This window comes from Astatotilapia calliptera, chromosome 18 (assembly GCF_964374335.1).
Source record: "Astatotilapia calliptera chromosome 18, fAstCal68.1, whole genome shotgun sequence".
Taxonomy (NCBI): Eukaryota; Metazoa; Chordata; class Actinopteri; order Cichliformes; family Cichlidae; genus Astatotilapia; species Astatotilapia calliptera.
The window spans coordinates 9,027,979-9,052,676 of record NC_137439.1 but is presented as its reverse complement, the minus strand read 5'-3'; the positions used below and the strand labels follow the sequence as shown (position 1 = coordinate 9,052,676).

The following is a 24,698-nucleotide window of genomic DNA, read 5'->3' as shown; positions in this document are numbered from 1 at the left end:
AAGTGTGCTTTTGTCAAATTATAGAGCAGATTTATTAAGCTCCCTGCGACCCTGGAAAGGATAAGCAGAAGCGAATGGATGGATGGATTTATCAAGCTTCTGCCGCCAGACTTTCCTGAAGTCTCTTCGGTTTAGAAATTTAGATTAAAATACTCTTAGAACTGCATATCTCTAAAAGTAAAATACAAAAAGAAACCCCCAAGACACTTTTGATGAGTTTAGAAAAACAACAGAACTACAGCTGGATATTTGAATTATTTTAAATTATAATACCAAGAAAATCACAACTAAATTAAAGGCTTGAGCAATGTGTGATGTGGTTAACTGTTGTTGTGGAAGTTTTCCATTTAAATAAAGCCTGCAGACGAGCGGTGAGCGGTAGCTAACAGTCTTTAATCAAAACACACAAAGAACAGACAACCAGGCTTGGTGGAGAGCCTACATGACCGTGGGGCAGGTCAGCAGAGTCTCCCCTGAGTCTAACATGGCTCTCAGTTAAATACCTTCTCCAGGAACAAAAGGCAGTACACAGCTGTTTCACACCTTAACCTCCTAGGACCTGGCGTCCACATATGTGGACTTCCCATTTTGGGTTATTTAGACTAAAATACTCAATTTTGCTCTACAAGGGCCTGATATCCACTGATGAGGACATTATACTGCTACTGTTCTATCAAAATTTTAAACGAATATCCTTATATGTGGCTCTGATTTTTCATAAAAACAAAAATAAGGTAAAAAAAAAATCTGGTAATTCTTTGTTTTTACATTCATTGGGCCCCAATATGCCCAAATATCAAAGAGAAATTAAAAATACATGCTGTGGAAGAGTTCGGGTCTTACGAGGTTAAGGTTCACACTCCCTTGCTACCTACCAGAGTTCTCAAAGAGACAAAAGTTTCTTCCTGTGGAGCTGTCTGCTTCCCCCAACTTCCTTACTACACCCCCACCATTTGTCTTATAGTATGAGTGTGAAACATGTTAAAATCCAGTGGCACCAAGGCATTATACAATAAAATAATGTGATTAATACATAAGTAAAAGAAATTCCTATACACTGTCAACTGTGATTGGTGTGTGCGAGTGTATTATGCTCAAGGAGCTTTTAACTGCACAAATGAGCAGATTTGTGAAGTTTAGCTTCAAAATGTGTTTTTATATGTTCATTATGATTTTGAAATATGCACTTGTAAATAGCTTTCTGTATGTTTACATTTCTGTGTGTTTGTGTGGAGCAGGGATTTGTGAGCACTCAAAATTCACACAGTGCACACATTTGTAAAATCTTTTTTTTTAGATCATTTTGAGATGTATTATTTCCATAAAATATGCAACAGCCCAAAGAGAGTTTTACATGCATGTTTTTTTCTTAAAACCAAAACTCACTGAAGAAAATGAGTCACTAGTCCGTGCTGTTTCTTGATGTACCCGTGATCTTGTGGACTTATGACGGACTTGAGTCGCAGACCAAATATGGTTCAATACAAAATATGCTCAAAGCAAGTGAATACCTTATTTCTAGTGACGACTTGTGTGGACTTAGTACCTTACTTACTACCTTAAAATACGAGTAAACCATTAAACAGGAGTAGCTACATTGTCTCACCTTGTTTTGTTTTTTCTTCTCACATAATAACAAACTGCTTCCACCTAAAGTTAAGAAATTAATCTGTGGGTTGGACCATATCAATAAAGCCATTTTTAGTTTCCCATTTACACATTATATATATTTGAATATTTTTAATATGTTATGTTTCATGGGTCATCTTTTTAATTTGCTGGTCTCTCAGAAAGGAAACTGTGTAAATTAAACTTTAAACTGAAGTCTATTTGTCAGCTCATTATTCTTTGTTGCGTTTTTTTTAGGCTTTAATAGTTTTAACACAATTGTTTTTTGTTGTTGTTTTTAATTACAACATAAAGATCAATTTACAAAAGATAAGTACAGTAATGTGGGATCAAATAACAAAATCAGCGTTACGCAAAAATTAAAAACATGTATCTACACTCATCATATAATGTTTTTGGCACTGTGATGATGGAACAAATAGCCAAAACAAATAAAAAGTAATTTCAATGAAACATTAAGAAAGGCTGACTGGAAATAAACCATAGCTGACTGTAGAGTCCAGGATAAGCAGACAGAAGATCAAGTGACAATCCCAAAAAATTATAAAGAAAAATGAAAAAAGAAACATGTGTACAGGGCTCAGGAGATACAGGAGGGGAAGACATGTGCGAATCATAATTTCACCTAAAATTTCAAACTGTCATATTAACAACTATTATATTAATTATAAAATGTGATTTTCATACAGTCAATTTGCTGTCATGATTTATGTTTCTGTAACTCAAGCTTTCTAATCATCCTGTTTGAATCTATAACTTGGCTTTAGTCTGTGCTGCATCACAACTCAGGTGAGTTTTGAAGAAATCCTGGATCTTCTTCCACAGGTGGATCTCAGCTGCTATGTGGGCCTTGGGCTCACCTCCCCACAGCACTCGTTTGCCTACACCTGCATTGAAGCTGGAGGGGCAGTGGGGTGCATAAGGTGGCTCCAACATGTGTCCAGCTCCAGGGTAAAAAACAGTCTCAAAGTTCTCCTTCCCATGATGCTTAAGTCTCACTACCATTTCATCCATGTAGGCTTCGCTGTCCCAGTTGAGGTCGTCTCCTACAACCGCAAAAAGAAAATGGCTCTTGGCTCGTTCAATGGGGATCAAGCTGCCCTTATTCTTCTCTGCCAGGGGATCTTCAAGAGCATCCTTTATGATGATTGCACCTGACTCGGTGGGAATAAACTTGCTTTCGTCAAACAGTATTGATGACAGGATCTGCCGTTTCTTGTAGTAGAGAGGCGTGACCACATTGGCGTTACAGGCATTCATGCACACTATGGCCTCGACACCTGGCACAAAAGCAGCGAGTGCCAGTCCGATATTTGCTCCCTTGCATCTTGACATTATGCCAACTCCTTTACTGCCCACCTGTGAAATAACACAGAAATTAAAAGGCGATGCAAATCTATAAAACATTTGGAGCGCAGGGCTGACTCTACCTGTCATTATTTTCATTTTTGTGGACTACATATGCATATTACCATTACTAAATAAATAAACACATTCATATATGCACAGTGAAGCTATCATGATCCGGGTGAGTGGCTGGAAACTTCTACCAGGGTCTTGAGTCTCCTTGGTATCTGGCCCTGGGCAGGGCCGTCATATCTCCAACAGCTTCACTCACCTGGAGCTGAGTTGAGGCAATCAGGCTAAAGAGATTTAAGCCTTACACTGATATTCCCTCTCCAACAGTTTGTCAACTACTTCATGTTGGTAGCTGGCTCTAATGCTCCATGTTATTTGCCAAGTGCTTTTCTTACCTTGTTCTCTTGTGCCCTAGCTTTTCCCGGAACCTCCAAAACCCTTACCCCCAAATTAAGCTAATCTCTTGAACCTCGGATAACCCAGCTCTTCTCTGGAAATCTCTCCGTGCTTCACCTGCCTGCCCTCCTGCCATCACACTCCTTCGGAACCTACGGAACTCAGGTCAGCCATCTCACACCGTCTAACTCACGCCCCCTCTCCCTCCAAGCATCTTTCACTCCACCTGCAAGTAAGCAAGACATATAGCCATGCTCACCTTTTCTAGTACTCCCCTTTTACCACAGTTCTAACTCCACGCTCCTCAGTGTGATCGCTCTATGTACCAAGCCATGCTACAGTTACCCCTTCAAGCCCAATTTCCCCCACTTGGCCCCATGACCACGTTATCACGCTACGCAGAGCCGCTGTTACATTCTACAGTCTATTCCTCTTTTGGCAAATCTCTCAAGCTCCTCCAGATTTTATTGGCTTCTAGCATGGACCTTGGTTCACTTCACACTGCAAATTTTTGTTTGTTCTCGTGATTGTCCTTTTTGAGACTACAATTCTAGATTCTAGTGTCTTGGCAGTAGTACTGGGGTCTTTAGACACATCTATCACTAGTTTTCTTTCTAGAGTGTTTGAAATCTTTTGCTTCCTACCCTGCCAAGCTTGTTCTGTACTGTGTGACTCTCTTGGCTGAATTTCTTAACTTTGCATATTGAAACTTGGAAATGCTGTGATAACTTTGTATATCTATTTCTTGCTTAGAGATCTTCAACATTTCTTATTCTATAAAATTATAAAAGGATTTCTTCTGTTTTTGGGGTGATGCGTTCTCAAGTGACAGCTCAAACATTGCACAGCAGTGGCTTCTACTATCAATAAAAAGGTCAATTTTTCAGGGGGCTGATAATGTTGATCTTGAAAATTATTATATGTTAGAAATTATTATGTTATTGTGTGATAATAGAAACAATTCATGTTTTCTCAAGAAGATTTGTGCGATTACAAAAAATATGTCGTAAAGCTGAGGCTTTATGCTCTCTGAAATTTATTCAATTATCTGAATGAATGTAAATGAGAGTATTTCTGAAACTCCACTTAAGCTAATTAAGATCCCCATTAGCTACAGGAATACAGCAGATATTCCACCTGGGATCTACAAATTTACTCTCCTCTCTGAGAATGCACAGAGTATAGAAACATAAACTTTCCTTCAGTATGAAACATCTTTCTGCTGTCTGTGCGCACTAGAGCAACTCACCTTTGGTTGCTGTTTTAAGAAATTCATTGCTTCTTCAAAGTGGTCCAGATGTGTCTCTGTGATATTGTCACCCTTCTTATTGTACACCGCCACTGAGAGAACCACAAAGCCTTTGTTAGCCAGTAGACTGGGTCTTGCCTCAGATACTGAGGTGGGCAAATCCAACACAGCAGGAAAAGGACCTTTTCCTGGAAGAAAGAAAAAAGATTCTAATCAGCAGCAAGTCATATTTTAAATTTTATTCTTAATTTCTCTGGAAGCCAGTGAAGGGACGCAAGAATAGGTGTAATATGTGACAGTCAGCTATTTTTTGTTAGCAGTCTTTCAAACAAAGGTCTTGCTGCATTCTGTACTAACTGGACATGAGTTGTGGAGGACTGAGAAACGCACCTGAAATGTGAACTACAGTAAGCAAGGTGGGAGAAAATTAAAATTTGAACTAGAAGTTTCAGATGACTGAATGACAGTTAAAGTTTAATTTCAACAATGTTGATTTAAAAGCTGGTTAATGTTAAATGAACTAAAATGAACATAGAAACCTAGGAACCACCTCCAGTACCTGGAGGAGTGAAAAGGACTCCACGGATGTTCCCTTCATTGACGGGAACCCTGGTGACCCCATCTCTCATCAGAAGCCTCTCATTCATCATCTCTGCCAGTAATCTGCCCTCCTCCTCATGCACAGAAAACTTCACCACCTGGGGGTTTATGGCATTTGTCTTTAGATATATTTTGTGCATGGTATGTGGCCTCATGGAACACAGCAGACCCATGGGTTCTACTCCAACGTAGCTCCCACCTAGCGAGGGGTCTCTTTTCAGGTCGACCTCCCCACTGCCATCAGCCCTGTAGGTGGCCGAGGAGCTGAACACCACTCCCTTGTCATCAGTTAATTTGGCTCTCATGTTGACAACCTGCCTTGGCCTCAGCCCGGCCACCTTCACCTGAATGGGCTCATCAAACATACATTTGATGCTTGGCAGCAGCTTCAGTCTCACTTGAGAGGACATCTTTTCTGAAAAAGAGAAAAAGATTGGACTTTATGAATGTAAGATAAAAAGTCCCCTTACACAATACTTTTTGTAAGAAATTTCAGAGACAGATCGATCCATATTACATTACATTATGTTTATTAATTACACCAACAACCCACTGTCCCAGTTTGGTCTCTGAGTGCAGGAAACCCAAATCCAAACTCCACTCAAAAAATGTGCCAGTTTAAATATGTATCATTAGCAAGCAACCACATTACAAGTGCCCACTGTACTCTCTGTCAATAATGTTAATACTAGATCCATTTCAGACAGTGGCAGTAATATTTTACACTGGGCAGCAAATCAGCACAGCAGGATCTTCCAGAGCGAGACAGAAACTCTGACTATTTTTTGTTAATATTTAACAGCTCTTGCACAGCCACTGTTAGTGTGATACCTTTGCACCAGATACCCTCCCATGCACCCATCAGTAAAGACTTCTTTCTAGTTAAGTAAATGGTTTGCATGGATTTCCATTAAAGGTTTTTTTTATGTTCAGTACAATTATTCAGTCACTCGTTGCACTTCAGGCAGTTTTGATTCCCGTTTTCATGATCACACAGCCACTTCAAAAGGTAAACACCAACTTCAAAGTGATATTTCTCTTCCATTGTTTACAATTAAACTTTTAAAAACAAAAAATTTGAATAGATGTTGATTAGGACAAAAGGTCCCAAATCCATGCCATCAATGCATAGTCACAATTAATTAAAAGTTAATAAGACTTGCAAGGTGGTAACACAAGCTGACTGGAAATAACAGAGGCACAAAGAGTCCAGGATAATCAGGAAAAAGTGATCCAGTGATACAGTCCTGCCTGGCAGGATGATGTGTTCACAGAATTTGATATATATTCTGTCATGCAATCAGTTAAACCAGGGATAGGCAACTCCAGGCCTCGAGTGCCAGTGTCCTGCAGGGTTTAGATCTCACCCTGGGTCTCGCACCTGAATCAAATGATTAGTTCATTACCAGTCTTCTGGAGAATGTCAAGACACGTTTAGGAGATAATTTAGCAATTTGAATGAGCTAAAACCTGCAGGACACCGGCACTTGAGGCCTGGAGTTGCCTACCCCTGGGTTAAACTGTTATTGATTTCTCAATGTTGTTCACAAATTACATTCTCTATACCCTCAAAGCAGTCCTGCAGCTTTGAGGGTATTCACAAGACCGCCTTGTGAATATGGGTCTTTTAACAAGAGGAATATATCTCCACGTTGGGTGAGTGTTGAGTAATTACATATGAGAGCATGAGGGTGGGAATGGATGTTTGTATCTGGTCGGGTATCAGACGCCACCTCTCTGGGGGCATCTCGGGCCCTCCAAGGTATGGAGGCCTATCTCCCCCCACCACTTCCCCTGCCAGTGACAGACGCCCTCAGACATCGGTGCGTTGGTGGTTCTTTGTGTCCGGGGATGGGCGCCCAGGTACACACCGACTCACTCCTTGGTGGCTGCTTGTCGGGGCCTGGAGCCTGGGGCTCGCTCGGACCACTTCGGGGGTGGGGTGCCCTCAGCCTCTCGGCCTGGGGCTCGGTCACTCAGGCACAGCTGGCTGCCAGCGGAGCTCACGGGCACGTCACTGCAACCCCCCCTGGCTTCTGCTCCGCGGCTGCTGAGTGACCCCTCATCTGGGACTCTCGTCAGCTCTTTCTGGGATAGTGGCGCGGCTGCCCCTCTGTTGGTCTTCCTTGGTCTCTTGTGTTCTGGGGGCCTCTGGATGTTTGGAGTTTTGATCTCCTCCATACCTGCTTCATGCCCTGGTGGATGGGGCTGTGGCTCCCCACACCCTCTAGCACAGCGGTCCCCAATCCCCGGACCGGTACCGGTCCGTGAGTCGTTTGGTACCGGGCCGCGAGAGTTGAGGCTCAGGTGTGAAATGTATGGTTTTCAGGGTTTTTATCGTTTTTCAGCGTTATTTTGTTATCGTTTTTATCGTTTTTATCGTTAACTCGGTTTTCCTGGGTCTTTTCACGTGTGTTATGAATAAATCTTCTTTTTTTCGGTACCGGTACTAGTTTTATTATGTTGTATTTATCCGCAACACCTTAAAGGTCCGTGAAAATGTTTTTGGGCATAAACCGGTTCGTGGGGCAAAAAAGGTTGGGGACCGCTGCTCTAGCAGATCATTACATGAAGGAACCTTTTAAAAACAAGCGCGTTCATGCTTACAGGTGTACACACGGGTGCTCACACACACAAACTACACCCTTTTTGGCTCCTACCTCAAAGCACACTGTGCGCTGTTGATCTTACGTGCTGCACAATAATGTTTAATATTTAGTATTTACCGTTATATTCCCATAGATCATCGTGATGTTGTTTATTCTATTGCTCTCGTTTTCTTCTGCTGGTTTTCTTTTTTCATTCCCAACAGGTGAAATTAAAAAAAAGTATTTACTGTTATCTATTGTTAGCTAGTTTATTGTGAGGGTGTTGTTTTTAGATTAGATTAGATTAGATTAGATTAGATTAGATTAGATAGAACTTTATTAATCCCTCGGGTGGGTTCCTCTGGGAAATTCGATTTCCAAAAAAGCACAGCACCGACAGAAGTTACAGAGTTACAGAATATTATATATATATATACACACACACACACACACACACACATATATAAATACAGAGACAATATAAATAAAATATACGAAGGGGATAAATAGAATAAATAGGAATAAAAAATAAAAATACAAGTGAATTGCACATTTCAAGTATTGAGGTCTATTGCACTGTTGACTATTTACAAAAGTATTGCACAAAAGGTATTGTACAGTGAGGTGAAGAGGCACTACAGCTTAGTTGTTCCCCCCTCCTTTGTCCTCCTGTTTCCCCTCCCTCTCCCCTCCAGAGAGGAGTTAAACAGTCTGATGGCGTGTGGGACAAAGGAGTTTTTAAGTCTGTTAGTTCTTGTCTTGGGGAGAAGCAACCTGTCACTGAACAGACTCTTCTGGTTGTTAATGGCCGTGTGCAGAGGATGCCTGGCATTGTCCATAATGTCCATCAGTTTCTTTAATGTCCTTTTCTCTGCCACTGTCACCAGAGTGTCCAGCTTCATGCCGACCACAGAGCTAGCCCTCCTGATCAGTTTCTCCAGCCTGGATGAGCCTGGATTTCTCCAGCCTGGATTTATTATGTTGCTCTTTGTTTTTTTTTCTTCCCCCCTTTCTCACCGTCTCTTCTCCCCTCTATTTTTCTTTCTTTCTCACCCTCTCTTTCTTTCACCCTGTCCTATCCCCCAGTCATGTCTGTCCCATCTTTAAAAAATGAAAATAAAATAAATACATAATTATAATAAAGGTCAGTTAAATGGACCAATATGGCAAAGCCACGATGATCCACTTGGTAAAGTAAATCCACTTGGCATCTTTCTTGGCCTTCAGACAACAATTCTGATGGCTAAAAATCCAAACGGGACAGGCAAAAATAAATAAATAAATAAAATAAAATAAAATTATATATATATATATATATATATATTAGAGATGGCACGATACCACTTTTTTATGTCCGATACCGATACCGATATCATAAATTTGGATATCTGCCGATACCGATATGAATCCGATATAGTGTTTTTTAATCAACAAAACTGTTTTTTAAAATATCTTGCTGCATTTTGCAAGTCTGCAAGTTCATACTCAAGTTTAAAACAACAACTACACTAAAGCTATTCTGTTATACCTGTATACAAAAAAAATATTTCATAGTTCAGCAATACTGATCAATCTAATAAACTTAGACCTACACCATCCTCCCTATTCTGGTATTTTAAAGAGTACTTGGCGTAAATATTAAGCAACCTAACTAATAGGGTTCCAACTCCCAGCAACAACAAAAATAAATCAATAAAAAATAGGGAACCACCCCTCACGCTCCACCTCATGATGCTTAATCAACGTAATCAACCTTAATTTGATGCAGTGTGAAAAAAAATGCACAGAAATCAATTATTTTTCAAGAAATATTAAATAGATTCAACATCTTTCTTCAACAAAATTGCAGACTGCACAGGAAAATGTACTATAGCTTACTAGGATATATATATTAGACTTAATAGTCACTATATACAGTAATTGACTTCTATTCATTTTACATCAAATTAAAACTTTGGGTGTCAGATAATTATTTATTAAAAGCTAGACATTTTAAATGAGAATAAGAAAGAAAAGTATGTCTTTGTGCCCCCTTTTCCCAGTTAATGCCCTATCGGCCCCCCTGGCTAAACTTTGCTAGATCCGCCCCTGCACAGTTACCAGCCGTCAGCTACGTAGAAAAAGATCCTGGTGTAGAAAGTAATATTAAATAAATTGTAACAACAGCTTATCAAGCTTAAACGTGCTGCTGTTGTTCAGCCGCTGGTTTGCTCTTTCTGGCGCAAAGTGGACCAAAAACAAACGAGAGACAGACTCGCGACAGAAAAGCCGATCAGCTGATTTAAGCAGTTTCACGATTGAAGTAGCAGCCGGAGAGCGAGAGGCAGTCGCTTGTTAAGCTTAACGTGGGAATGCTTTACAAACATTCAGAGATGGACTTACACACTTGCTTTACTTCTCTCGGGGATAACTTTGTCGGAGATGAAATGCCAGGTTGCTAGCGAAGCTCCAAATGCTATCCAGACCACCAACAGGCATGCCACAGCCGCTCTATCACGTGATGCATACTGCTCCGACGTTCTGAGGTGAGTTACGGCGTGTTGCAAGTTTTGTGAGGTGCTTTCGTGATATTTAATGGATCGGATTACATTTTTTATTTTTCTCCGATATCCGATCCAGTAATTTAGGTCAGTATCGGACCGATACCGATACGTAATATCGGATCGGTCCATCTCTAATATATATATACACACACACACACACACACACACATATTTATATATAGTCATATATTTATAGTGGCTAACCTGTTAGAACTGCATGTCTTTAAAAGTGAAAGAAAAAAAATGAAACAAACGAAAAAAACAAACACAGAAGCTCAGAAAAACAATAGAACTAGAGCTAAAAAAAATTTTAATTAACACAACTGAATTAAAGGCTTGAGCAATGTGTGACATGGTTGACTGTAAATAAATATATATTTTTATAAAAAAGACTACACACACACACACACACATAAAATAAAATAAAATAAAATATGCGCTCAATGCTCAGTGACATTTTTAACAAGAGAAATGGGAGATTTGTGATGTTCAAATTTTTAATTACGTTTGAATTACGTAAATTATCACTGTACTGTAACATGTACAGTACTTGCAAAATAGTTTTCCATATGTTTACATTGCTGTGTATCTATGTGGACTGGAGCACGGATTTGTGAGCACTCAAAATTAACTCAGTCCGCACATTTGTATATCGTAGATTATTTTCAACCTTTCGAGACAAATGTATCTCCATATATGTGCAACAGCCGAGAGTTTTACAAGGATGTTTTTTTTTTTCTTAAAACCAAAACTCACCGAAGCGAATGAGTCTGGTGGTTGGTTTTGTTTCTCGAAGTACCCGTGATCACGCGGACTTAAGACAGACTTGAGTCGCAGGCCAAATATGTTTTAAATTCAAAATACGCTCAAAGTACGCTTCTGGTGACGACTTGTTTGGACTTCGCCTTAGCCAAGTATCCCAGAATGCATTTCAAACGAAATTCAGAACTGGAAGTAAAGTTCTGAAAAAGCACTGTTTCTAGTGCATAAAATAGTGCGACGATTTCGGCGAGAATGTAGCAACATTAAATATCCGGCCAAATTATCAAAATATTACCTATTTGCAAAAGTTAAGCACAAGATATATAATTTTTTAGGATATATTATATATATATATAATGGGTGACGTTTGCTTTTCTGCAGTGGTTTATTCTTGAGAAAATCGGTTTTGCAGAGTTTAAAGTCAGCCTGCAAAAAGTGTCTGATTTTATTTCACTTTAATGTGTTGACATCGGTGTTTTTACCCACCACAGTCAAGCCAGCCGCCGCTTGTTAACCGCTTAAACGTTCGTGCGCTTCTACACTGAGTTTTAGGGTAGTATGTAACATGTCGATCTGTTCCTGGATATCCTGAAAGCCGATGTCAAATCAGCTCCAGAAATGATCATATTATATTTCAGCTGTTTTCAAAACAAACGGTCTGTAGGTAAGTTTGTAGATTATTTTAGAATGCAGAAAACAGGTCATTTTAACATCTGACCTGATTGTTTTTGTTGAGTTAGCAGCATGATCCTTGAATACATGTACAAGAGTAACATAATATTTTTTAATATTATAGTTCATACAGCACACACATGTTACTGAAAGGTTACAAGTCTGTTGATTGTTCAGTCATTGACTAATCAGTCACCACACTGAAGTTCTTAACAACTGATTTGTTAAGAAGTCAGTCCACCGTTTGCTCCAGTCTTTCCAGAGTGCTTCACACTGATGGTCCCTTTAAAGTCGAGCATTGTGCAAGAATGAACTTTGCATGCCCTGGACTTTCAAACTATAGTCGGGTTCCTGATAAGTGGATACAAACAACTCAAAACGGTGAACTGTAATTGTCGCTTAACAGTAAAACTGGGTTGCAGTGTTTGTGAATGCAGCTTTATTGAAACTGTAAATGATGTCTGACAGAGGGCGCTCGAATAGAAGGTGTGAGAAGTTATTATAGAATATTACTGCTTACCTGTACTAAAAGAATGGAGCCGGTATATTTCGCTCTCAGATTGCTGCTTTACTTGAGGTTCATAGGATATTTAAAAGTAGAAGGCAACACTGGTTGGTGATGGAGATTGTTGGTCAGACCTAGAAACTGTATGTGTGTTACAGAGCTTTTTCTGGCTTTTCTTTTATTCTTGCAGAGGATGTTGTGCTTATTTTACCACTAGTTGACCTTTTAATGGTGGAAGGCTTACCAGCCACATTTGAAACACTGTCCTCTGGATTAACACCATCATCAACACCAATATTTTAAATGCAAATGTTCGCAACCAGATAACCATTCACTCACTTCATAAATAAACTCATCATAACACATTGTTTTTGCTTTAAACCATGTTTCATGCTTTTCATTTTCATCATCTGGTAACACACAGATCAAAGAACCATGAATAGTTCTTGCTTCATTACACAAAGCAACAGAATCATTAGTTGAGGCTTGAACCATATAGATATAGATACTATTATCTATATCTAGTGATGTACTTACAATATAGATATTATTTTCATATACTCTCTTGTAGATGATTAGCTTTATTTGATTTAGCTTTTCTATCACATTGCAGTCTGTCCAGTTTCTCTGCAAGTGCTTTAGCAGTTATTTTCTGCGGGTCGCTTGGCTCGATAGTTCAAACGTTTGAATTTGGATATGGTAAGGATTTGTAGAAGAACAGAATGTGCCTTTGGTTTTCGGTTAAACATTTGCAACTCTGGTATAGATAAATGTGATATATTAACCTTGACACACTCCAATCCTTGCTATCCAAAAAGACTGTGTGGGAGAAAAAAATACAAATGAAAATTTCCCTTTAACGTTTTGTTTTAATGTTCAGTTTCATGCAGTTTGGTAATTTTAATTTCTCTTACCAAAACCATGATAATTTCATTTTCTATTCTAGATTTTCTAGTGCTGTCAGCGTTAGTCTCGTTAAAATCACGTTAACGCCATAACCGCATTAACTCGGCAAATCTCCGTTAGCGAGTTAATGCGGGTCGCCCGCTGCATGGGGCTGCATGGCGTCAACGCGTTACCGCAGTTAGCTCGGCCCAATAGATTTCATCTCATGATCTTACGTGATGTTACTAAATTACCAAGCCTTAAACTTGTAAATTCTAGATGGATGGATTTAAATTAAAGGTTTTTTATGTTTAATACAATTATTCCCTGGATTAGACAGTTTAATTCTTCTTTCTAGCTGTTTCAAAGCATGAACAACTACTTAAATGTTCAAGTTTCCACTTCATGTTAACGCTTAAATATTCTTTTACTCTCATTAAACCTAAATACATTCCTATAGAATGACAAGATCAGGAGAGATGACCGAAACCAAGGACATGAATGTACAGACAAAAGGAATCAAAAAAGGAATCCCCTCTCTCATGATACGTGAACAAGACCCTGAGATACATAAACTCTTTCACCTGGGTCAGCAACTCATCCCTAACTCGGAGTGGGCGCTCCACTTTTTTCCAGCTGAGGAACATGGCCTCAGACTTGGGGGTGCTGATTCTCATAAAAATCCTCCCTAGGGGTCCTCCCACCAAAGACTGCCTCAGTGCCCAGACTCATATACCTCATCCCCAGACTCTATTTCCTCTACAGAAGAAGTGTTAGTGTGATTGAGGAGGTCCTTGACGTATAAACTGACAACGGTCTCTAGTCTTGTCAGCCGAGGATCTTTATGGTCATGGTCGGCCTCCAGATCTGCTCCGTCTTTCTTTGCCAGCCTCCTGGTCAGCCCTCTTAACTGCTGTGTCTCTGCCGCTAGCCTCCTGAACTCTCACTTCTTTGTTTTGGATTTTTTTTTCTTAAATATGGTCCTTCTTTCCCTGTCAGTACTCTTACTGGAGCATTTTGGGTCACCTGAAGGTGTTTCAGGGAATTTTTACGACAGCCTGATAATAATGAATTACAGTAGTTCTGCCTAGAAGTAATAATGCATAAACTAGTTTTTCAACATCACTCTTAAACAGGATGTTTCTAATTTGAGAGATTTTGCGCAAATGAAAGAAAGCAGTCCTACATATTTGTAGTCAGAAGAGAGTCAGACACACGAAAAAAGCTCTAGTCAGAAATGCATAAGAACAGGGGTCTCAAACTCAATTTAGCTGGGGGCCGCTGGAGGCAGAGTCTGGGTGAGGCTGGGCTGCATTAGGTTTTCCACAAGAAAGGCATGGTTAAAAAATTCCAATCTTCGCAAATCTCTTTATTTTTATTTTTTAACACAAAATATGAAAAATAAATAAGCAAATTAAGAATTAATAAGAAAATTAATCAATCTGTAATACAGATTGATATAGACTCAATACTTGAAATGTGCAATTCACTTGTATTTTTATTTTTATTCCTATTTATTCTATTTATCCCCTTCGTATATTTTATTTATATTGTCTCTGTATTTATATATATGTGTGTGTGTATAACTCTGTAACTTCTGTCGGTGCTGTGCTTTTTTGGAAATTTCCCAGAGGAACCCACCCGAGGGATTAATAAAGTTCTATCTTATCTTATCTCTCTTATCTTACATAAATAAAACAATAATAAGATATTTTTAGTCAGTGAACTTGTGTTTTTTTCAGTCTTCTATATCTGCTGTATTTAGATTGAAATGTCTGTATTAACAGTTCTATAACCTTCTTCTGAACATGAATGGAACACTGTAGAAAATGAACTGTTCTTCTGAACATGGCTTCTCTTGCCTACTCCTTGCTGCTAGAGACCTGGCAGGGTTTCCTCTCGCATAGCCGAGCCAGATTTGGCCTGAGGGAGGAAGCAGTTGCGACCCTCAGTATGTCTTGAAGATGATCATCCGTAAGTCTGGACCTGTACTTGGACTTATTGAAGTTCAAAGTGGAGAAGAGCTTTTCGCACAAGTATGTGCTACCAAAAAGGCACATGGTCCGCTTGAACATTCGGGAAAGCCGAGGGAAACTAGGGCTCAATTCTCTCAAAAATTGTCCAAGCTTTTCTGCTTTTCCACTCACCTCCCTGAACTTCGCTTTGAGTTCAGAGTTGCACTGCAGCTCAATGAGCTCCAATTGAAGCACAGAAGGGGCATCTTGCACATCAAAGGAGAAGAGGTCTGCAAAAATTTGAAAGGTGGCTCTGTGTGTCTTGAAGTCAGCAAATCTGTGATCAAATTCCTCCTGTAGCCTCAAAATGACATCAACATACTCGTCAGCACTGAATGGTGTGCCTGCATCCACGAGTGCCTTGCATGCTGGGAAATGGCAAAGGTTTGTCTGAGAGAGCTGAGCTTTCCAGAGCGCAAGTTTTGTGGAGAATGCTCTCACGTTGTCATAGGCAGCACTGACAAGTTGCCCCTGGCCTTGTAACTTCTTGTTCAGTACATTAAGCTCATGTGTTATATCAACAAGAAAAGCTAAGTCCATGAGCAATTTGGGATCAGTTAGCACAGGAACACTTACTCCATCCTTCTCCATGAAGGCTTTCACTTCTGTTCTCAACTCAAAAAATCTCTTTAATACATTTCCCCTGCTGAGCCAACATACCTCAGTGAAGTAGAGCACATCCCCATATTCTGACTCCATTTCCTCTAAAAAAGCATGGAACCTTCGGTGCTTTAAGCCCCTGGATCTGATTTGGTTGATGCATTTCACAACAATAGACATCACATTGTCAAACTTCAGGCATTTGCTGCAAAGGACCTGCTGATGGATAATGCAGTGCAGAGCAATGGCCTCCTCCACGCCTTCCTCTTCCAGTTTTTTTTGAACAAGTGCCACCAGTCCATTTTTCCTACCTGTCATTGATGGCGCTCCATCTGTTGTTATTCCAACAAACCTCTTCCATGGCAAACCAACATTCTCAATGGCATCACACAGCTTGTGAAATATCTCCTGAGTGGTGGTCTGGCCATGCATTGGAATTACTGTGAGCAGCTTCTCCATCGCTTCAAAACTGTCATCAACACCACGGACATACATTGCGAGCTGGGCAGTGTCGGTGATGTCTGTTGTGTCATCAAGAGCGACTGAGTATACACTGAAACATTTGGCTTTCTCACACAGTTGGTCGTAAATGTCACTTGACAGGTCAGAAATGCGATCTGCTACGGTGTTGGCAGAAAGGCTGATGTTGCTAAACTGACCTTTCTTTTCCGGACAGACTATATTTGCAGCCTGCAATATGGACTTTTTGACAAATTCACCTTCTGTGAATGGCTTCCCTGCTTTAGCAATCATCTCACTAACCACGTAGCTAGCTTCGACTGCTGCATTATTCTCTTTGGTTGCTTTCTTGAAGAAATCTTGCTGCCTCAGTAGATCTGTTTTAAGACTGGCAACCCGGTTCGCTCTCTCATCTCCCTGGTATTTTGCATACACCTCAGCATGTCTAGTTGTGTAATGACGTTTCAAATTGTATTCCTTGTGCACCGCAACTTTCTCTGTGCAAATAAGACACGTCGGGGTGCCCCTGTGCTCAACAAAGAAATATTGCATTTCCTATAAAAATAGATCATTATTTTTTTCTAGGTGGGTTGAGAAATGGATTGTTTTAGTGAATTAGCTGTTTAATCCTAATGGGCAGCTTATGTCCTATTCAGAATTCTTAAACACCTATAAATTTCCAGCCACACCCAAAGAATATGCCATATTATTTGATGCAATACCTACGGGTATTATAATGCTTTTTAAAGGTATTCAACCTTGCATATCATCTGTTTCTCTCCCCAACCCTTTAGATTCACACATAGGAAGAATCTGTCTAACAAACCACAGTAAAAGTAATAAGAATATTCGTGCTTTGTTCCAGACAGAATCTCTAACTATTCCACATGTGGTCTCTTACTGGAATTTCTTTGTCAGTGACATTAACTGGAAAAGAGTATGGACAATTCCTAACAAGTATCTGGTAACGAATAAAGTGAAGGAAGTCTCATTTAAAATACTGCATAAATTTTATCCTGCTAATTATATGACAAAGTTCAAAAGGGACATAAATGTGAACTGTGGATTTTGTGGAAGCCATCCTGAGACTGTGCAACACCTCTTCTGGATCTGTTCATACACTAGAACATTTTGGAAAGACTTCAGTAGATTCATTGCTGGACATCTCTATAAAGACTTTACTGTGAAATGGGAAAACGTTGTATTTTGTTTCTTTCGAAGGCAAAAAAAAAAGAAGATGTTTACTTTATAATAAACTTGTTAGTTATCTTAGCAAAAATTTATTTTCACAAATGCAAATACAGTAACAAAAAGCCTAATTTTAAACATTACTATAATGATGTTTTATGTTACATAAAATTGATTCGTGGATCACTTGACAAAAAGGCTATGAAAACTATTACTATTTGTAGTAATTACAAATTATTTGAATTACACCCCCTGGCATATGTTAATTTTGTTCTGGTTGTATACATGTTCTGTATATTGTTTCTTAATAAAGTTTAATAAATAATAATAATGTCGGATTGAAGTTTCAATCAAGCATTTAGCCGACGGACGGAGAACGTCTCAACGCATAGAGAACGTCATTTCCCCCTTCTTCTTCTTGCAACCGTAGCACGGCGATCGGAAGATAAAAAGCCGGTAGCAGTCTCCTTTGTTTTTACGCTCGATGTTCATGTCTTTCACGATGACACGAACACCGTGGCATTTGCAGATGGTAGAAAGTACAGGGAGCGCAAAAAAGGCGACTGCTCACGGACTGTTATCCGCCGGGCTGTTGTTACAGGAGAAAGAAGCGGAAATGACACCGTGACATATAACAAATAACATCACCTGTTTCTGATGTTAGTTGTTTTGACTGCTTTTACATTATATTGAAATATATGTAATGTTCATGTATGCTGCAATGCAAACGGAGTGATGCAAATAAAAAACATCGACCGACAAATTACGGTGCGACTCTATAATTAGTCCGGGTTACCGGGGACTGTTATTGCCGATGAACAGGTGTCGCTATGTGACTGCAGACTAAATTGGGCTGCATTGAGTTCATTACTTTTCTTTTATCCCGCCGCCTACGCATCACTTTGAGAGTTAATATGAGATCTCTCTCTGTGAAAAAATAACTAAAAATCCCACTGACGTGTGTATAAATCTATATACGTATAATGTCCCGCTGGGCAGCAACTTAAAAAAAACAACTTTTTTTGAAGTGTTGTGAACGCAGCGCGCTGGGGCGAATGTCCGCGTTTGCCCAAAGGAGGAAGCCAGCCAGGTACAGAAAAGAAAGAAACACTCCATACGTCATACATTAAAATACATTATCAAACTCGCGGGTCGCACTAACATTAAATTTTCATATTAAGGTGGGGGCCAAAAACTATCGTCCTGCGGGCCGCGAGTTTGAGACCCCTGGCATAGAGGATTGCACTGTTGTTAAGCGTTGTTTTGGGTGTTCTGCGTGTACACGAATAGCTTTTCATGATGTACTTTCTGGATAGCAGGAATGGTATCTGGAGCAAAGTTCACATAGCAACATTGGCTCCATTAGAGTTAACCTCTAAGTAAAATGGGACGTGCTTGCCACACTGGCAAATACTATTATACTCATTTAGTACAGGTCAAATATTACAGGTCTGCCACTGACTGAAACTGTATTTAAGTTGACATTAAATCCAAAAGGTTAAATTCAAAAGAGAGATTATTAAAAAAACATATCCAGCAGCTCTGCATTTGTTTGCAACTCAGGTTCTTATTCCAAAGGGATCAGTGGTAACTTTTTGTTTTGGTAAGCACTCCAGTCTGTCATGGCTCTCTGCACAAATGTCTTTACAAAGCTTTTCCCAATGGCTTCCTGTTGAAGCCGTTAAATCCAAAAGTCTAGGTGTATTGTTTGGGGAGTGTCTGTGTTTGATAAAACCAGTTTGATCCAGGTGAATTATGGATGAGATGACTTTCTCAATTCTGATTGTTACTGCCTTGGTTATAATTTTCATATCTGTATTAATTAGTGAGAGTGATCAATAACTATGTGACAGTGGGATCCCTGCAAGGTTTAAGAAGAACTGTGATAGCAGCTGTGTTTAAATCACAGGGAATAATACCAGTTTGTTTTATTCCTTGGATACATTTTAAATATATTGGGCTGAGCATATCCCAGAAAAGCTTATAGAACTCAGCCGGGAAGCCATCCAGCCCTGGCACTATATTGTTTGGTATAAGAAATATTACATGGTTAATTCTTTTTCTGTTAATGGAGCTTCTAGCTCTTATCTGTACATCTGTCAAATGTAGTACATTTATATTATTAATATTAAACTTACTCCTTCAGTTTATAAATATGCTTACGATCCCCAGCCAAAATATCCCTAAATTTTTCTTAACCACTTATCCAATTCACTTAACACTTACCCAATAATTAAGGGGGCTGGAGCCTATCCTGTCCGACATTTAGAGAGAGGCAGGGTACACCCCAGAAAAGCTGCCAGTCAATATTTAATTAGACAAAATAATTCCTGATATTAAAGCACAAAAAGACACAGAATCACATCTACAACCAATTTAGAGCACCATCTATCCCAAACTTCATGTTGCTTCGCTGTGGGAGGAAGATAGAGTACCTGGAGAGCACCTGTTGGAGGTTATTACTAGGTGAAATGAATATATATGTTGGGGAAAGGACATGGCCACTACCAGTAGTCCTGTGGGGGTGGTCTTTTATCTGTGATCTATTATTGAGTGTTTGTTGTGTGATCCTGGACCAGTTCTTGACCTTACCCCCTTTGTCCCAGGGCCTGTTTTATAAAAATATATATATATATATATATATATATAAAAATATTATAACTGACCATAAAACTCAACAAAGCTAGTCACCTCAAAGTAACTTTGGCAAGAAGACGAACTAAACAGGAAGCCGGGAACAAAACCTGACATACTGGTAACTACCTCCAACAAATCCAACATGTTCTATTGAATATGTTACTAAGTAGTAAGGTGGTCATCTCTTAATACCAGAAAAGCTGCAATTTTCAAATCACTATGTGCTTTGATGATTACATAAATGTGGAAATGAGGAACAGTTTCAGACAGATGCAGCATGAGGGGAGGAGTCAAACAAAAACTTAAGGTGTGTTGAAGAAAACCTGCCAGCCATTTAGGTAGGTTTTTTTAAAAAATCCTGGTAACTTGGTAAGCTAGCCCTCTATGTATAACACAAAACGTGGAATTTCCCTCATCTCACGATTAACAAATTCCGCATCTTTTCTTAACGTGGTTTCTGGAAAAAGCCCTGGACTCTCCAACAACTTTTTGTTTATTTTCCGGCAAGCTTCTGTTAATGCTTCTTGTAAGTACTTCTAAAGTTTTCTTCTATTTCTGGTTCTGCCCTTAAATCCTGATGTTGGATACTGTGTTATAATCTTATTGTAGTCATATTGTAGTCTCATTGTAGTCAATGTGCGATTTCCCAGGCTTTTCAGCATTTATTAAACAAAAGGTTGTTATTACGGCGACCGTGGCTCAGGGGGTTGGGAAGCGTATCTGTGGTGTTGGCCAGAGGGGCCAACACCAGTAGGCGGCCTCGCTTCTGTCAGTCTGCCCCAGGGCAGCTGTGGCTGGCTACAACCGTAGCTTGCCTCCACCAGTGAGAATGCGAGAGTGAATGAATAGTGGCATTGGGTGCCTTGAAAAGCGCTACATAAATCCAATCCATCATTATTATTATTATCTTCAAGCAGTTTCCTTTTTTCTACATAAAAAAACACATACTGAAATTTCTAAGGTACTGTAGACAATGAAAAACATTGAATTTTTTGTTTAACTGTTCAGTTTTAATTTAGTTGTTTTTCTATTACTTAATTACTTTGATGTAGTATGATTGCAGATAAAGCTTTAAAACTTAAGAAAATACAATTAAAAGTCTGAATTTTGTGCACGCATTCACATTTTCCAAAGCCATGCAGTGGAGAGGAAGAGAGAGAGGGGAAGGGGGGTTGGGGGGCTATAATCGGTACCGAGCAGCTCTGCGTTTGTTTGCAGTTCAGGCTCTTATTGTGAAGGGATTAGTGATAACTTCCTGTTTTGATAAGCGCTCGAGTTTGTCGTGGCTCTCTGCACACTTTTTGCTCGTTTGCCAGTAGTGGTGGGAGATTTCGTGAGTGTATGCCTCCACATTTGGAGGGTTAAGCGTCAGGTAAAGCTTTTGTTTTCAGGCTTAAGTCGTATGTATAATGCTTAAATGTACTAGTTAGTGAAGCCAAAGTCTTTACGAAGCTTTTCTTGTACTCTGTCTTCCCTTGATCCTCGACAAAAGTCTAGGTGGTGAGGCTTCAGGCTTTTACAGAAATGTAAAAATATTTCCTGCTCTTTTACCCTTGGTGGGGGGAAGAAAAGATTTTTAGCTAGCGCTAATGCTTCTGTAGTTCTGTTACTGCAGGTCTGAGAGGGTTAGGGAAGTAGGAAGGAAGGCATCAAAATAAAAGCGCACAGGACCCTTGAAACTTAACAGTTCTGTTGAGCCAAACAAAGCTGGAAGACGTATATCACATCGTCGTTTACATCCACTTTGGATGCTAGAGTTGGAGTGAAATACAATAGGACTCTTTAACTTTACCACAAGGCCAGTGTGTACTCTAAAAGGCTAAAGTTCACAGCACCTCTTAGAGTAATAAAAATAACGTGTGCAGTAGCACTATTTTGTTTATTTTTCTATAGGGCAAAGTCTAAACGTGTAACTTAAAGGAAAGTTGCTGAAGACATGGCTTCCCAAGTCAGGCTGAGGCTGCTCCCGAGTGCCAGGTGTCTGTTTGATGAGCCTATTCAGGTGAAGGTGGCCGGGCTGAGGTCGAGGCAGGTGGTCTCCCTGAGAGCCAGCTCAACCGACGACAAGGGAACTGTGTTCAGCTCTGCGGCCACCTACAGAGCCAATGGCAACGGGGAGATTGACTTGAAGAGAGACCCCTCACTCAGTGGGAGCTACGTTGGGGTTGAACCGATGGGTCTGCTTTGGTCAATGACACCGGACTCTTTGCATAAAAGACTTCAGAAGATAAATGCCCTTAATCCATCCATAGTAAAGTTCTCAGTGCACGAGGAGGCAGGTGAGGGCCGGATTCTGGCAGAGGCGACTAATGAGAGGATTCTAATGGGAGATGGGGTCATTCGGGTCCCCATCAAAGAGGGGAACATTCGAGGAGTCCTGTTTACTCCTCCAGGTTTGTCAGCATCATTTAGGAAAAAAAGTACATACTTGAAAATGTCCTAGTTACAGTTACTCATAATTTTAGCTCCATACAAAAATATGCTTGCTTTGCATGTATGTTTCATTCCAGGCAGGGGTCCCTTCCCAGCTGTGTTAGATTTGTACACTTTTGGTGGAGGTCTGTCAGAGAAAAGAGCCTCTCTGTTGGCCAGCAGAGGATTTTTGGTTCTGACTGTTGCCCTGTATGGCCACGATGACCTGCCTAAAAACATTAAGGAGATCCACCTGGATTATTTGGAAGAAGCTGTCGAGTTTCTAAAAAAACTAACTAAGGTGAGTTAATTTATTCTGGAAGACTCATAGTTGTTGAAGACAACTTTGATGGCTGTTCATTGACATGTTTTTCCACAGGGTTCCAGTAAAAAAGTTGGTGTAATATCCCTTTCCAAAAGTGGAGATCTTGCCTTATCAGTTGCTTCTTACCTACCAGATGTTGAGGCCACAGTGTGGATCAATGGCTGCTCTGCCAATGTAGCTTTGCCTCTCTACTATAAGAAAAGACAAATACATTCTGCATTAATGTTTGATTTAAAGAAAGTGATTCCCACTGAGTCAGGGGCCTTCAACACCAAATACGTTTTAAACAATCCTCTGGCGGAGGAGAACAAGGGCAGCCTGATTCCCATTGAACGAGCCAAAGGACATTTCCTCTTTGTGGCCTCTGAGGATGACCTTAACTGGGACAGCAAGGCTTACGTGGATGAGATGGTGGAGAGACTGAAGCGTCACGGGAAGGAGAAGTTTGAGAGTGTGTCATACCCTGGAGCTGGACACTACTTAGAGCCACCTTATGGACCCTACTGCCCTTCCAGCTTCCATGGGGTTTTAGGCAAGCCAGTCTTGTGGGGAGGTGAGCCCAAGTCCCACGCAGCAGCTGAGGTCCACATGTGGAAGAAGATCCAAGATTTCCTCAGAAATCATCTGAGCTCTGATGCTGCACAGAATAGGGCCAAGTTATAGTTTCAAACTAGACAATGAATAACAAAAATTAAAGTCACGACTGCCATAAAACTGTGATAATCATGTCTGACCTGTTAAATGTGTTGATTAATGATTCACTATTTTAAACATTTAAAGTCTGTAATTTATCACAACAGGTAGAACGGGATCCTCCTTACCCTCAAGGTATAGCTATAATTTTGTGTTAATACTCCATAGTGTCATGTAAATGCTTGTAAGTTTTCTGTTTTCATCATTAAAGTTGGTAAAATTTGAAAAAGGTTTATTTGTATAAAACTTAAAGAGCGTATCCTGAATTCTTGACACGATGTAGATTCAGTCCTTCTGTCACACTGAGGTACTTTGATGTTGCGAGACGATCCAGTTGTCACAGGGTGATGTTGCTGCAGACTTTGTCTCATGTCTATTAAAATATCTATTAAAATTAAAGTTACTTTTGCTGCTGGACACTCTAAAGTCAACTTATTAATTCATCAAAACCAAAAAGACAAGACGTGTTGACTGCCGTTTAACTCTAGAATAAATGTTCTTAAGTGTTGATTTCTGATGTATTATTTAATGTAATGAAAGATTGTGATTTATCATAAACTGGCATCTGTGGCTCACAAATTACCTTGAGGCATACTGACACACATCTTCACACAGCAAACTAGACAGACTGGTGCCTATTACCTTACAAGCTAATGTTAACTGAATTTTGTTTTTCCTTAAAATTGTTGTTGCAACTGTTACAATAGACGTGTATTCAAAGGCAACGAATTTGGTTTTGTGTTTGTTGTTCATGGTTTCTCAATGAACTCCCAAACCAGTGGAACACGCCTGTGTCTCTCTTAGTCCTTGTTCTACCAGACGACCCTCCAGAAAAGGAAGTTCTGCTAATAGGGGATTGTGAACTTGGTGTTTCCTCTTTAATATTACGCAGTCTTTGCCTCCCATTATAAGATAGTTTGGGATGAACTATTGTGAAATGGTACTATATGAATGAAACAAGTGAGCCTGTCAGTCTTCACTACTGCCACAAGATGGCAGTATAAGCCTCTAAATAAACAGTCGTGCTCTGGCTAGTGCTCCCACACAGAAAGAAACAGAATCACATCTACAACGAATTTAGACCATCATCTATCCCAACCTGCATGGTGCTGGACTGTGGGAGGAAGACCGAGTGTTGGAGATTACTGTTAAGTGAACAGAGTTTTGGGCAACATTACACT

The 24,698-nt window shown here is 39.9% G+C and overlaps 2 protein-coding genes across 6 annotated transcripts; one reads left to right on the top strand and one right to left on the bottom strand.

The window, feature by feature from the left end:
• Positions 1-1,829: 1,829 nt before the first annotated feature.
• On the bottom strand, positions 1,830-11,304 carry LOC113010719 (acyl-coenzyme A thioesterase 2, mitochondrial-like). Its single transcript, XM_026149926.2, has 4 exons — positions 11,121-11,304; positions 5,193-5,648; positions 4,634-4,821; positions 1,830-2,988 (listed from the first exon to the last, which is right to left on the bottom strand). The coding sequence occupies exons 2-4, from the start codon at positions 5,641-5,643 to the stop codon at positions 2,380-2,382; spliced, it is 1,248 nt and encodes a 415-aa protein (XP_026005711.1). The 5' UTR covers positions 5,644-5,648; positions 11,121-11,304; the 3' UTR covers positions 1,830-2,379.
• Positions 2,649-23,934, top strand: LOC113010521 (acyl-coenzyme A thioesterase 5-like). 5 transcript variants are annotated; one of them, XM_080292474.1, is made up of 5 exons: positions 2,649-2,791; positions 3,404-3,549; positions 21,981-22,480; positions 22,598-22,800; positions 22,879-23,934. In XM_080292474.1, the coding sequence occupies exons 3-5, from the start codon at positions 22,024-22,026 to the stop codon at positions 23,485-23,487; spliced, it is 1,269 nt and encodes a 422-aa protein (XP_080148600.1). In that variant the 5' UTR covers positions 2,649-2,791; positions 3,404-3,549; positions 21,981-22,023; the 3' UTR covers positions 23,488-23,934. The 5 variants fall into 5 exon arrangements, with proteins under 5 accessions (XP_080148600.1, XP_026005402.2, XP_080148601.1 ...); XM_026149617.2 differs by lacking the exons at positions 2,649-2,791; positions 3,404-3,549 and adding an exon at positions 18,290-18,540; XM_080292475.1 differs by lacking the exons at positions 2,649-2,791; positions 3,404-3,549 and adding an exon at positions 20,452-20,613.
• The last annotated feature ends 764 nt before the right edge of the window (positions 23,935-24,698 follow it).